Here is a 12,363-nt window from a genome sequence, read left to right on the forward strand (position 1 = left end):
AAGGTGGCAGTCCTTGACTTTCTGCAGCAAGTACTTCAGGTCCTCCTCAGTTTCAGCAAGTAGGGTTGTGTCATCTGCAGTCTTCATCCAATTCTGATGCTACAGTTGAGTATTTTCCCAATTGTTAACCTTTTTATTTTAATTGGCTCTGTTATGACATTGCCCCTTTCATCTCTTATTTGGATTATTTGTGTCTTTCTTTTCTTTTGTTAGTTGATGCAAGTGTCTAACAATAAACTAATGGATAGTAAAGCTGTGGTATATTCACAAAATGGAATAGTATGCAGCACTAAACACAAACTCATAAAATATTATATAACTTGGGTGACAAATATCTCAGTTACAAAAGGACAAATACTGCATAATGTCACTGTTATAAAACAGGACTGACATGAGGGTTACGGAGAAACTAAGAAAAGGGGATAGGTAATAAATACTGCATTGGATGAAGGAAAGAACTGTATAAAAGGAATATATTATTAGGCATTATTTGCATTAAAACAGTCCAGAATAAGGGGTGCATAGCAAAGTGGGCTGGGGTTGGGAGAGGAAGGAAATTATGCAACAGTGAAGTTTTTTTGTTGTTTTTTTTTAAACAAAAGCAAACTAGTAAGGGATAGATAGGGAGGAAAATGTACTACAAAGAATGAATGGAAATCCAACTTTTCTGTAAACTTGATACAATCAATACAATTTTTTTTTAAAAAAAAAAAGTATAACCAGCTATTCTATAAGAAAGGGGAAAAAAAGGCAGGAGACCTGCTTACGCGGTAGGCAACTCTAACCCTCTGTTCTACTCTGTCACATAGGGTAACTAGGATTCAGGATTAAATCCAGGACACACACAACATAATTGGTTTAAAGATTAAGAGGTAAAGTTATAAAAAGTAGAGCCTGATAAGACTCTGGGCCTGAGCACAAAAGCCCACAGGCAAGCTAATTAACAGTACTCCCACCCAAATTCCAAGTAAAAACCAATCTTTCCTAGTCCTCCCTAAAATCCCTATAAAAAGAAACTGCCTTTGACTGTCCTTGCGCCATCTTGACCTTCTCAGCTCATGTGGTCACTTGGCGTCCCTCTCAGGCCATGTAGTAATCTCAGACTGTGCATGTTCATTGAGGTGGCGGGGCAGGGGGAACAGGGAGGAAACAAAAGGAATGAAGTGCACATAGGCACTCTCTTGAGCTCTGTGTGGAGTAGAGGAAAGGGTCATATCTGGCCGTCTTTAAGTGTGGTGCGGGAGACCTCAACAGAATGAGGAGGGCGTGCAGGTCAGGCAAACTTTGGTGTTGCTGCAAAGCTTCTGTTCAGCATGCTGATTGTGACCTTCTCCACCTAGATTCCGACTGCATGTAGGTTGGGATCCAGGAATCTGCATTGACTCTTGTGCAGGAACTCTGATGCCCAAGGCTGAGGACAGTTAAAGTAGGGCCCGTAGACCAGAGGAACACTGGAGTTCCTCAGAGGATTTCCTCAGTGGGAATATTGGGAATGTCTGTTGAGGAATTCCATAAATAATAGCTGAAAGAGCTAACTTCTCTTTTCCATCCTCAGTGCCAGGAAGGAGACAATGAGGAGGCTCTTAAGGGCGGAGTCACCTCGTAAGGGTGTCACACAATTTAGCAGTAACCACAAACTTAGTTTTGCAGTATTTCAATTCTGTATGACATCCCTGTTTTAGAGACTAGTTGCCAATTGAGGCACATTTCATTCATGCTCTGTAATTGTAGGACTTTGTTATCTAGGCGTATTTTGCAGTGAATGGGTTTGAGTAATGTTTTCTACATTTCTCTTCATAAAACTCTTATTATTTTGGAGGTAAGCTCTGGGAGTTTGAAAGAATTGAGCTGTTAAATTATAGTTCTTTTGTTATATTAACAAGCATTTTCCTCTTCCCCTTCCATCCTCTTTTCAAATTCCATGACCTTTAATCAAAACAGAAATTATCAGAATGTGAATGAATGAATGAATGAACTCAACTTTTTTCTTTTATAGGTGGGGAAGAAAACATGACAGAAACAGATGCCTTTCACAGAAGGTAAACAAAATGAAAAAACCAAAACAGGCTCTTTCCAGTAAAGGTACCTAGATGGTAACAGTAAATCATTACTTCTTATTGTGTGCCATCGAGTTGAACTGACCCATAGCTGACCCTCAAGCGGGCAGAGATTGCCCATCCTTTTCCTGCAGAGCAGCTGGTGAATTTGAAACGTGTGCCTTTGGGATTGCCGCCCAGCGTCTTGCCACTAGCCTGTGGTAATCAAAGCTAGAAAGGGACTTGCAGGCTAGAAAGTGAAATTGAAAGTGCCAAATTTGATCATTCTTGGGGTTGGTAGATAAGGAAGTTGGTTGTTGCTCCTGGTTGTCAAAGTACCTGAATTGATGATTAGAATATTTACTAATTGATACGGCATGGACTTTGGAGGTAAGGTGGTGAGAAAGATGATGTAGGTGGAAGGGGTGAGGTGCTGCCTGCCAGCAGGTACAGAAGTGTTTCTGGACTTCCCCAACCAGTCCAGGTTTCACCGGCGATCCATAAGTGGAGTGATTTTATGAAACCTTTGTAAAAAGAAACCAAAACAAAAAAACGGCATAAAACACAGACACAATTAATTACCATTAATTTTTAAGGAAAAATTTGTTTTAGCATTTCCAGAACCTACCAAATCATACTAAATAACGTATCACACCTATTTGTGTTTTTTTTTTAACACTGTTGTTCTTGCTGTCAAGTTGAAACCAACCCCTCTAACTGATTTTCAGAATCTGTAAATTGCCTGGGAGGAGATTGCCCCTTTTTATTTGGAGGATCAGCTAGTGGATTTGAACTGTAGGCCTTTGTATTGACAGCACAGCTCCTTAGCACTAGCCACCTGAGCTCAAAATAACACTGTTGTTGTTAAGGTTCTGTTGAAACAAATACAGCTCATAATGATCCTGTGAACAAATCTGAACTCTGACCTATCCTGTGCCATCCTAATCATCTCTGACACACTTGAGCCCACTGCTGCAGTCACCCCAAAATAACGCTAATACCATACAGTAAAAAGGATGCTGTGATAAATGCATAGCCTGAGTAACGTAGAAATTATGTATGTATGGTATAGTTCCTGGGGAAGGAACTTGGCAACACCATTTTCATTCCACAAACAAATGCTGGACACCAGTTTTGCATTTTACCTGTTCTGTAAAAGATGAAAATTCTCTTCAGATTCCCGATTTCTCTCAGTTATTAAAAAGATGTACTAATGTAAATCTTTGGTAAAGCAAAGTTAAAGGGAGTCTTTGAAGGGGGGACACATGCCTGCATTACTTTATAACTTTCTCAGTGTTCTCTGCAGGACATCAGCTGGCAGAGGAGGGAAGGAATGTGTGCTTAGAGAAAGTTACTGTTTAATATGATCTGATGTGATTGCTTTTACTTTTAACAGCGAAATATTTGATCCGGCAGAAAAGTACAAAATGGACCATAGGAAAAGAGGAATCGCTTTAATCTTTAATCATGAGCGATTCTTCTGGCACCTGACATTGCCGGAGAGGCGTGGCACCATTGCAGACAGAGACAATCTCAAACGCAGGTAATTTTGACTGCCTTAAGGAGATGAGACTTGAAGCTGATAACAGGATTACTTATCAGAACTTGTCAGTGTTGATGAGATAAGGGAGGAGGCCTTCCCTCAAGGTTTACCTGAGTTCACTCTTCTCTCACCTTCCTGTTGACATGATTAACAATCATTGTACCGTTTGGTGTTTTTACTGTTGTTACATATCGTACAGTTGTCAAGTTGACTACAAGTCATAGTGACCCTCTGAAAAACAGATCTGAACCTTGTTCTGTCTTGCACCAGCCTCAGGATCTCTCAAATGCTTGAGTCCATCATTGCTGTTACTGTGCCCATCGTCCCTCTTGTTGAAGGTCTTCTTCTCAGTTTGTCTTTCTTTCCAAGGACTGGCCCCTCCTCTGACAACTTGCCCAAAGTATATCAGGTGAAATTTCACTATTCCTTGCCTCTTAAGGAGCATCCTGGCTGTACTTCCTCCAAGAGAGACATGTTTGTTCTTGAGATAGTCTATTACATATTCGGTACTTTTCATCAACACCATTCACTTCAGAAACATTGATTATTCTTATGTCATCCTTATTCGCTGTCCAACTTTCTGATAAAGAGGAAGTAAATGAAATACCCTAGCTTGGATCAGACGCACGTTAATCTTTATACTGTTATGCAGTGAAGTTGTTGTTATGTACCATCAATTGAAAACCAACTCATAGCTGACCCTCCAGTGGGTTTTCAGAGACTGTAAATCGCATGGGAGGTTCCCATCTTTCGCCTGGGGAGCTGCTGGTGGATTCGAAATGCATGTGCCTTTGGGTTGGCAGTGCAACTCCTTACCGCTAGCCCACCAGAGCCCCCTTGTTGTACAGTAGAATACATTCTAAACAAAAGTGGCTTATTTTCATTAAATCTTTTATCTACCATAGGTGATTTAAGGCAATCCTCATATTTTGTTTCACTCCCCTAAAATAAATATATATATGTCATAAAGGTGTGTTTTGCTTTACAAAAGTGAAGTTCAAGGTATTTGGAAACTTTAAAGAGCCCCTAAATTAATGTTCCAATCCTTATATCACCAGGCTTTCAGATCTAGGATTTGAAGTGAAGTGCTTTAATGATCTTAAAGCAGAAGAAGTACTGCTCCAAATTCATGATGGTATGTTGCTTTTTTCCTGTTCAGTTTATCTTCCTCTGATGAGAATGACTATTTCAGTTGTCCTATCTATAAAGACCAGTACAAATAATTAACTGTATGTTTTAAAAGAGCCATGTCAGTTAAATGTTGTTGTTGTGTGCCATTGAGTCAAAACCGACTCATAGCTAACCTTCCAGTGGGTTTTCAGAGGCTGTAAGTCATACAGGAGACTGTTCATCGTCCTCTCTAGAAGCAGCTAATGGATTTGAATTGTATGCCTTTGGGTTAGCAGCACAACTCCTTACCCACTAGGCCACCAGAGCCTGCCTGTTAAATAGCATGAACTATAGGTCTTGGGAAGCTCTGGTGGCTTAGTGGTAAGGAGCTGCGCTGACAACCTAAAGGCGTGCGGTTTTAATTCACCAGCTGTTTTGCGGGAGAAGAATGGGCAGTCTCCTCCTGTGCAATTTATTGCCTCTGCAGACCCACTGGAGAGTCGGCTGTGAATTGGTTCCAGCGCCACGGTACGCAGCCACAACATAGGCCTTGGCTTTGCTCTCTGCTAGCCACCAGATTTAGAGATCTTTTATGCTCCCAAAATTTACATTTAGCCTACCATACAATGTGGTGTTCCAGAAATTTATGAAATGTCTGTTTCTCACTTTAGCATTAAATGTCTAAAACACATACTATAGATGCTAAAGCACGAGTAAACTAATCTTATTTTTTAACATTCTCCCTTCCTGGGTCAAAATACTATTTGTTTATTTGCATGGATTACTTCTCCTAATTTTCAAAACATTGCTTTGTAGGAGCTATTCTAATTATAATGCAACTTCAGATTTGTCTTACTAATCATTACATATACCATGGCTTTTAAAATCAGTTGAGTGTTATGGTGTTTGTATAATTATTTTATACTTTCTTCAGAACTCTAATCTGAAAATCATTTTCAGTTTGCTTGACTACATTCCAGAATTTTTTGTACTTTGCACATAGCTTTGAATTACATCCGTCTTGTGCTTTAGAAACTCGTGGAAGTTTTAACTGCTATTGATGTAGTGAAGGTGCAGCATCCATTGGAGGCACGGCATCACACAGGGAGCTGTGTTGGGTCCTAGTTTATGGGTCTTTCAGTCTCTGCTCTAAGAAACTCAATGCTAATTCAGAGAAACTTTTCCTTTATTACCAAAGAAATTTGGATCTTGAAAGCGTTCCCAGTAATCCCTTTCTTTTACACGTCAGTACTCTGCAGGAATAAACAGTTAACATACATGGCTTCTATCTGAAAGATTAATGTTCAAGGCCTCACAAGAGTGCCTTGGAAGATAAGGCTTTGGCAATCTGCTACTGAAAAACATCAGTCATAGAAAAGGTCTGTGGTGCATGGTTCAATCCTGACACAGGTCTTCAGGGTTAAAGTCAACTCTGCGGCAGTTGGCACTGGTTTACTATGTGATTTAGAAAAACTTATGAAATTTGTTCCAAATGATTTTGCTTTGTATTTTAATAATTGGATTTTTAAAAATTAGATACAACATATACAAATTATTCTCTCTGATTAAAAATTAGAGTAAATTATGTTTCATTATAGATATTTCATGCTTTTAAAAGGAAAACACAATTTCCCACTCCCATTAATATCTGTATTTTAGTCTCATTTTAATAAATTGCACTTTTAGGTATGAATGTCATAAACATTTTCTTTCTTTTCTGTATGAACTTTTTGGGGCTTTACAGTATCAACCTCTAGTCATAAAGATGCCGACTGCTTCCTGTGTGTCTTCCTGAGTCATGGTGAAGGAAATCACATTTATGCGTACGACGCCAAAATTGAAATTCAGACATTGACTGGTTTGTTCAAAGGAGACAAATGTCAGAGCCTGGTTGGAAAACCCAAAATATTTATCATTCAGGTAAGACTAGTTAACTTATTTATGAAAGTACCTTTATCCAGTAATTAAGAAGAGCCTTTTAAAATTCTTTTTAAATGAAATTTTATTTTAATTGTGATTTTAACAAACATTTACTGAAAAGTTAGATTTTCATTCACTCATTGTCACTCATTTTACCCCTTCCCTCCCCCTCCCCTAGTTCACTATTTTTTATTATACTGGTTTATTTACAAAATTCAAATACATTGTTTTTCCCATTTCCCTCACTGCTCCGCCTATCAAATTGTGCAACCCTATGATTAACAACCCCCCATCACCAACAACACCCCTGTGTTTCCACCCTTCCCCACCTTGGATCTTCATACTCATTCTACAATAATGGTTTTATACAGTATTTGTCCTTATTGGACTGAGTTAGTTCACTCAGCATAATGCTCCCCAGTCCCTCCCAAGTTAGGTAGTAATTTACAAAATCATTGCTGCTGCATGCTGTGTAATATTCCACTGTGTGAATGTATTATAATTTCTCAATCAATTCAGTTGTGGTTGGACATCTGGGCTTTTTCCGTGTTCTTGTGATGGTGAATAATGCTGCTATGAACATTGGTGTACAAGTCTCTGTGCCTCAGTTCTCATTTTCTTGGGGTATATTCCAAGCATAGCTGGGTCATAGGAATTTCTGTGTTCAGCTTTTTTAAGAAATGCCAAACTGTCTTCCAGAGTGGTTGTACCATTTTACAATCCCACCAGCAGTGTATATAAAGGTTCCTATCTCTCCACATCCTCTCCAACATTTATTAATTGTACTTTTAGCAGTTCCTTCTTAACACTCTAAAAAAAAAAACCAAAACAAAACCAACCTGCACCACAAAATTGAACTTAACTGTCAGAGAGTCAAAAGTGACTGACCCTACAGCATGTTTTCAGTGGCTGTAAATCACACTAGAGGAGATTGTCTATCTGTTTTCTGTGGAGCAGCTGGTGAATTCAGCGACCTACCTTTAGGTTGGCAGTGCAACTCCCTATTCATTCACCAGGCCACCAGAGCTCCCTTCATACACTCAGTACCTTTATCATAAGCCAGTGTATGGAGTGACATTTGAAGTGACTCACAATAACCAGTGTGTTGTTGACCGGCCCACCCTGAGCAGAGCCAATGTTGAAGGCCTCTGCTGATTGGAGAGAGCCACACAGTGTAGCCTGTTCAGACTGAGGTTGGTTTCTTGGAAGCTGGGGAGCAAATGAAGCCGTGGAAGGGTGCCAGCATGAGGAGCCCTCACTCTCATGTTGCCTCATCCCTTTCACATTTTCTCTTAAACCAAGATGTTTTCCTTGTTGTTAAAACTGATATTAGGAACTGGTTTTGTCTATTTGATTTTTGCTTGAATATATCACTTGGCCTATCAGTAAAGATTCTGGACAAGAAAAGAATAAATTCCTTTTACCAGTATTGCAATCTTGTATTTGCACAAAGTTGTGCCATCTGTTATGGGAGGACAGGAAATTGTATAGTGCCACATTTGACATCCCGCTACAAGCACAAGAGGGAAGAAACTGTACAAAGAGGAGTTAAGACCAGTTCCTTCTGTCTAGGACAATTATACTCGTGTCTGTGAGGCATGTGCATGGAGCTACAAGTCTAGAAACTGAGACAGGCAGCTTGGGCCGAGGAAATAAATCTGAGTCATCAGGAGATGGGAGAATACCTGAAAAAGTATAAACCAATGAGGCATGAGCAGAGGAGAGGTACTGAAGAGGATGGCTCAGAGAAGTAGGGGAGAAAAAATCAGAAAAGAGTAATTACTCCATGAAAAGGAATGGCCAGCACCCAAACATAGTAATTGGAAATAATGAGCTACTATGGAAAGAGAGCCAAAAAGGAGGGGAATATTTTGGTAAATTACTTTCTCCCTGTGTTATGCAAATAACTCAAACTTGCTTTCTGAAAGTTGGGAGGACTTGAAGCACTTGTTGCAGAAGATCAAAGAATACAGCCTTCAGCCATCTCACCCCAGGAGCAGTGGCAAAATTTTATATGACAGCAAGTAATAAATGTTGGTGAGTTTATGGAGAGATAGGAACTCTTATACACCATTGGTGAGATTGTAAAATGGTACAGCCACTCTGGAATACCCCAAGAAAATTAGAACTGAGACACAAATGGAGATTTGTACACCAATGCTTATAGGAGTGTTATTCACCATCACAAGAACATGGAAACAGCCCAAATGTCCAACCACAACTGAGTGGATTGAGAAATTGTGGTACATTCACACAATGGAATACTCTGCAGCATTCAGAAACCGTGATTTAAAAAATTACCTCATTTCTTGGGAGGGGCTGGAGAGCATTATGCTGAGTCATCTCAGTCTCATAAGGATAAATCTGCTAATATTATTATTGTATAAGTAGAAAAAGAACTAGTAAAACATATATGAGGATCCAAGAGGGGGAGAGTGGGAGCAGAGGGGTATAGATGGGGGGGAGATAATCATAGGGTCACACAATTTGATGGGTGGAGGGTGGGGTAGGTAAAGGAAATGGGAAATATCCAGCAGGAATCTGGAAAGAGGTGGTCATAATTCAATGATAAAACGTAATGAATGGGAATGACTGACTGAAACAATATGAATGAAGGATAGTATGATTCACAGTATATGTGAACTTTGTACGCAAATCAATATAAAATAAAAATTAAAGAGACTACTATGAATTGCATCTCATCATCAAGAAAACAAAGATTCTTACCACTGTACTTTAGGCAACATCATGATAGATGGAGAGAAGACTGAAACTGTAGCAACCTTATCTTACTTGTCTTACTTGGATTCACAACATCGTTGGTACCAGCAGTGAGGAAATCAGAAGACATATTGCACTGGGGAAGTCTGCAGTCAAAGACCTCTCCAAATTATTGAAGAGCAGTGACATCAGTTTGAGGAATAAAGTGCATCTGACTCAGGCCATGGCCTTTCTGACCACTTGCTGTGTATCTGAGAGTTAGACAGTGAGTAAGAATGAGAGAAGAAGAGTTGACACTTTTGAGCTGTGGTGTTAGAGGAGAGTACTGAGCATCACTTGGACGTCCAGAAGAAGAAATACGTTGAGGAGAAAGTGTGGCCAGAGTTTTTCTTGGCGGCAGAGGTGATAAAGCTGCTTCTCACATTCTTCGGGCATGTTGCTAAGAGGAGCTATTCCCTTGGAGAGGGACATGATGTTCAGAAAGGCAGAGGGTTGGTGAAGGAGAGAAAGACCCTCAACCAGGTGGATTGACATAGCGCCTGCTACAGTGGGTTCTAGTGTGTCAGGAAGTGTGAGGATGGCACAGGACAAGACAGCATTCAGAGCTGTTGTTAAGAGAGCACTATGGGTCATATTTGACTCAACAGTAGCTAACATCAGCAGCAGTCTTTATCTGTGAAATGGAGGTAATACTAGCACCTATGCCATGGGTTTCTGTCAGACTATAATGATTTGATATAAAGAAGGAGAAGCAAAAAGAGATAAGCACAGAAAACAATGAGGTCATATTGTATACCTCAATAAAGACTAGCTCTTACAACAAGTGATTTAACAGGTGATTTCTTCAAGTTACAAGGGATTTAGAAGAATAAGATCTGATAATAAGATTCAAAACTTCTGTAAAATGAAGTATTTGGTATCTTATGTATTTGATAATTTTCAGATCACTCAGGAATTCATTTCTTTGAAAAAACTTTACACTTTTTTGGAATTGATCAATACCTTTAACATGCTACAAGGAAGCTTGGTAGGTCACTTGAGAGTCAGCCTCTGTATTAATCAGTATTAATCAGTAGGAATTTGAGACTTCATGTTAAAGTAGGGACAGAAGGAGGAAGACACATGAATAGATGTCTTCTCAGGTCAGGCAGTAACATTTGACCCCTAACAACTTATGACATCATTCAAGCAAACAATGAAATATATTACAGGATTAAATAGAAACTCTTAGGTAAATAGGGTAGCTTTCAAAAGAGAAGGCAATTCTTTGTGCTCTGGGTGTGTCTAATTCATAACATTTTAAAACCACTCTTTTCTACACCTCAGCCATTGGCATGTAGTTGAGATGCCTTATTTTTTTTTTAAAAAAAAGAGACGAACAAAAATCTAAGGAGCTCTGGTGGCTAAGTGATTAGGAACTGCACTGCCAACGAGAAGGCATGAAGTTCAAATCCACCAGCAGCTCCTTGGGAGAAGGATGGGACAGTCTCTTTGTGTGCAATTTATTGCCTCTAATGAAAAGTCAGCTGTTAGTTGGTGCTGACTCGGTAATAACGAGGAAAGCAATTTTGTCAGCATTTTCAGTGTTAACGGCTAACATGGACAGTGGAATCAACTCTATCCAACCCTGTACTGTCCCTTTGACTATCTGGAGGTCAGACTTGTGATTCATAGGGTTTTCAGGAGTAAATTACCAAGCCTTTACTCCTTGTCTGACTCTGGAAGCTTTGCTGCAACCTCGCTAGCATCATAACAGCGCCCAGGCCTTCACTGACGGATGGCTCTGTGTGCAGTGCACTGGCTGGGACTCCAGCCCTGACCTCCTGCATGAAGGGTGAGAATTCAACCTCTGATCCACCCTGCAGTCATCTTCCGTCCTCTCTAAGCTTGAATGTCCATCACCTTCTGTGAGTTTTTCATAGGATGGTGGCTTGTGTGTTACGATGCTGTTGAAAGCTATGTCATTAGTATTTCAAGTACCAGCAAGTATTCACCACTATGCTGCATAGATTTTGGTGATGTGTCAAGACTATTACTAGGAATAAAAGCCTGGCAGTCTGCTTCCAAGAATGAGGCTGTGGCTTTCACTGGACAGAATACTGTCTGATACAGTGCTGGGTTGGAAGGCACCCACAGTACCCAGAGGCCACAACAGACTCAGACCAGTGACCGGAAATTGCCGCAGGACTGGGTGGGGGGGTCCCACGAGTTGCAGACAATTTGACAGCAAACTCAAATTAATTGTGTTTTAAGTGCCTTCTACTGATGTTGATTTGCTTACTGATTTATTCACTGCGAGCAGTAAGCACTGGGAAGAGTCTGTAAAGGCGACTTGTTACCCTCCTTGTTGTGTTGTTGTGTAGGCATGTCGGGGAAACCAGCACGATGAGCCGGTCATTCCTTTGGATACTGTGGATCATCAGACAGCTAAGCCAGACGCCAACGTCACAGAGGTGGACGCAGCCTCGGTGTACACGCTGCCCGCTGGGGCTGATTTCCTCATGTGCTACTCTGTGGCCGAAGGTATACTGGAGTTTCATGCAGATGACAGATGGCTGTTTCAGTTGAGTTTCTTTGAAATTTTTTATTTGAGTCAAATCCTTCTGTTGAGACATGGAGATTCAGTCCTGAAGCTCACAGGCTCAGAATGAATTTCTTTTTTTATCCAAATGCAGAATAGTAAGTGAAAGTATAAAATGCTTTATAGAAAAGAAAAAAAACACACCACCAAATACCGCTCTCTTGAAAACTTGTTATATCATTCACAACACGTATCATTATATGAAATATTAGCAGACTGTAATCAATAGTGATGGCATCATCATTGTAATAGTCATCCAAAGCTTTATGAAGACTATTTTACTGGCAATTTCCTTTGCTCTTAGAGTAAGTAATTTTATGTTTTACCTCTGGTAATATTTTGCCTCTCATAATTATTTCCTGGAGACTAAGGTGCGCCTGATACAGGCCATGGTTTTTGCAATCACTTGTTATGCATCAGAGAGTTGGACAATGACTAGGGAGGACAGAAGG

At 40.1% G+C, this 12,363-nt stretch overlaps 1 protein-coding gene across 1 annotated transcript in view; it reads left to right on the forward strand.

The window, feature by feature from the left end:
* Positions 1-2,000: 2,000 nt before the first annotated feature.
* Positions 2,001-12,363, forward strand: part of CASP6 (caspase 6, apoptosis-related cysteine peptidase) — an 11,281-nt gene continuing 918 nt past the window's right edge. The window contains exons 1-5 of the mRNA XM_006881094.1: positions 2,001-2,039; positions 3,433-3,579; positions 4,638-4,714; positions 6,434-6,609; positions 11,694-11,853. Coding sequence (XP_006881156.1) covers positions 2,011-2,039; positions 3,433-3,579; positions 4,638-4,714; positions 6,434-6,609; positions 11,694-11,853 — 589 coding nt within the window. The 5' untranslated portion in view covers positions 2,001-2,010. The remainder of the gene's footprint in view (positions 2,040-3,432; positions 3,580-4,637; positions 4,715-6,433; positions 6,610-11,693; positions 11,854-12,363) is intronic.

Source organism: Elephantulus edwardii, unplaced genomic scaffold (assembly GCF_000299155.1).
Source record: "Elephantulus edwardii isolate Elephantulus edwardi_28Jun2011 unplaced genomic scaffold, EleEdw1.0 scaffold00012, whole genome shotgun sequence".
Classification (NCBI taxonomy): domain Eukaryota; kingdom Metazoa; phylum Chordata; class Mammalia; order Macroscelidea; family Macroscelididae; genus Elephantulus; species Elephantulus edwardii.